This window comes from Suricata suricatta, chromosome 16 (genome assembly GCF_006229205.1).
Source record: "Suricata suricatta isolate VVHF042 chromosome 16, meerkat_22Aug2017_6uvM2_HiC, whole genome shotgun sequence".
In the NCBI taxonomy this organism is placed as follows: domain Eukaryota; kingdom Metazoa; phylum Chordata; class Mammalia; order Carnivora; family Herpestidae; genus Suricata; species Suricata suricatta.
This window is the reverse complement of record NC_043715.1, coordinates 40,791,323-40,793,706: the sequence shown is the minus strand read 5'-3', so window position 1 is coordinate 40,793,706 and position 2,384 is coordinate 40,791,323. Positions and strand designations below refer to the sequence as shown.

The 2,384-nt window shown below is 56.7% G+C and overlaps 1 protein-coding gene across 1 annotated transcript in view; it reads right to left on the bottom strand.

Moving 5' to 3' along the window:
* The window catches only part of WTIP (WT1 interacting protein), a 21,266-nt gene that overhangs the window by 17,685 nt on the left and 1,197 nt on the right, over positions 1-2,384 (bottom strand). Inside the window, exon 2 of the mRNA XM_029924264.1 lies at positions 2,323-2,380. Coding sequence (XP_029780124.1) covers positions 2,323-2,380 — 58 coding nt within the window. The remainder of the gene's footprint in view (positions 1-2,322; positions 2,381-2,384) is intronic.

Sequence of the window (2,384 nt, the reverse complement as noted above, 5' to 3'; positions counted from 1 at the left end):
AAAAAAAAAAAAAAAAAAAAAAAAAAAAAAAAAAAGGGGGGGTGCAGCAGTCCTGCCACAGAGTCAAGGGTTCTGCAGGGCAGAGGCAATTCAAGGAATCGGAGGTAATAAGGAGACCAAGAGGCAGTCAGACCCGAAGCAAAGCAAAAACGGGGTGTGGCCCTGGGAGGAGATGGCTCCAGAGAGGGCAGGGAGGTCACCCAAGTTCAAGAGGTTCTGGAAGTCTGAGGCTGTTGGCTGGCCCCTGGCAGCAGAACTTGGTGAGGAGAGATGGGAAAGTTCTAAAGCCATCAATGAATGGAGAGAGGGACCAGGAGGTCAGCAAGTGCTGGGTCCCCGGAGAGGAAGGAGTGGCCCAGAGAGGCAGACACACCCTGAGGATGTGATGTATCAGACATCACTGGAGCTCGTGCTACCTGCGGACCTCCTTTTGCAAAACTGTATACTACTCAAGTTGAATTGTGTGAAATCACCACTTCTGTAGCTCCAAAAGGTCAAATATCAGCACTAAGTTATCAGCAGTTCAAGCAAATAGTTGCCCATATTTTTAAAAATTAGGAAAAGGTATCCCAGATCTGGCTACTAGACCCAGACCTACTGGAGGGTCTACTATGGCTCACCTCCAACTCCTGGGTGGATTCAATGAATGGCCTTTTCGAAAAGATGGCCCACCAGCTTGTGCGGTCTTGTGCAGTCAGCCCTTCAGTCTAGCACTACCTGCTTGGGTCTGGCCACCTCAGCTTCACACACGGATTCATGAGTAACCGCAGAGGCTCACAGGACCCACCCTGACGTGGGCCCTGCAGTACCCCGGGCCAGGTGCCAAGCAGTCTCCCCCAGCGACAGCACCGGAGGTGAACTCTTCAGAAGCCCACCCCAGCTTCTGCTCCCAGCACCTGGCAGGCATGAGAGGCCAACAGCTTCCTAACTCACCACCATGCTCCCGGGCCATCTGACAGCAGCACAACACCTGCCAAACCACAGAGTCTCACCCCAGTGCTCCCAGATGACCTCGAACCCCTTCTGTGTGTCCCTCCTAAATGCAGACCTACCCTGTGGCCCACACAACCCCTGGGCGCAGAGCGGAACAGTCCACATCCTCACATGCCTCCTTTGGCCCACATTCTTCCTTCTGCCTGGAATGCTCCCATCCAGCCTGTCACATAGACCCTCCTCCTTGCTCAAGATCCAGTTCAGGGCGGTCCTGAGCAGCTAGCTGGCACCAATGCATGAAAAGATACAAACCCCAGGACGGCCCAGTCCTGCTGGACAAGATACCCACCCCCATCCTCATACCCTCAAAGCCAGGTGCTTCTGCCTCCCTGCATATCAGTAAGGGAGGGAGGGAAGCCCCCTCCCCAGGCCTCCTCTCAGAACCTCCGGCCCAACTAAGAGTCCTGGGAATTACCCAAAGGACTAGGGATCAGGAGGCCAGGGGCAAACCGGGAAATGGCGGCTGTCAGAAGCTGGTGGGCTTTGCAAACGCTGTGAAACAGGATTCTCTTTGGAAACAACCTGTATACACCACAGAGTGTGTATGCTGGGCCTCGGGGTGGGCCTCGGGGTGGGCCTCCCCTCCCTCACACACTCTGCCCCCCTGCCACTACCATTCCCAAAGCTTCAGGTCAGGCAGGTCCGGAGGTACCCGGCCCACTCCACCTCTCTGTCCCCGTCCACTCCCCACACTGCTTGGGGAGGGGGAGGAGGGAGGAGGAGGGAGGAGGAGGGCCAGGGGCACCAGTCCCTACACTGCTGGGGCTGCCCCGCTGATCACGAAGCACCCTGCAGGATGAGCAGAGACAAGTGCCAAGGGTTAAAAAGAAATGATTCGAGGAGTGCCTGGGTGGCTCAGTCGGTTAAGTGTCGGGCTTCGACTCAGGTCATAATCTCACGGTTCATGAGTTCGAGCCCCGCATCGGGCTCTGTGCTGACAGCTCAGAGCCCGAAGCCTGCTTTGGATTCTCTGTGTGTCTCTCTGTCTGACCCTCCCCTGCTCGTGCTGTCTCTCTTTCTCTCTAAAAAATAAATAAAACATTAAAAAGAAAAAAAAATGATCCGAAAACGGCTTACTGTGCCTACTGACGTGACTTTTCCTTAAAGGTAAGACGCTTTTGCCAGAACCCCTTCTTAGGCCAGAGACCTAGAGTCGAAGTCGCTGCTCTAAATGAACCTCGGACCCTGCGATTCGCACCCACACACCCTCTGCCCAGCCCCACGGGAGACTCGCTTTTCTCACCCCTGCCCCTCGCCGACGCCGAGCGCCCGGCCCACCCGCAGCTCTCCTTCCCCGGGCCGGGCCGCGGCGCGGCCGAGCTCGCTCACCGAAGTAGTCCCGCGCCGTGCGCGCCTCCAGCGCCCGCTCCAGCTCGCGGGTCAGCGCCTCC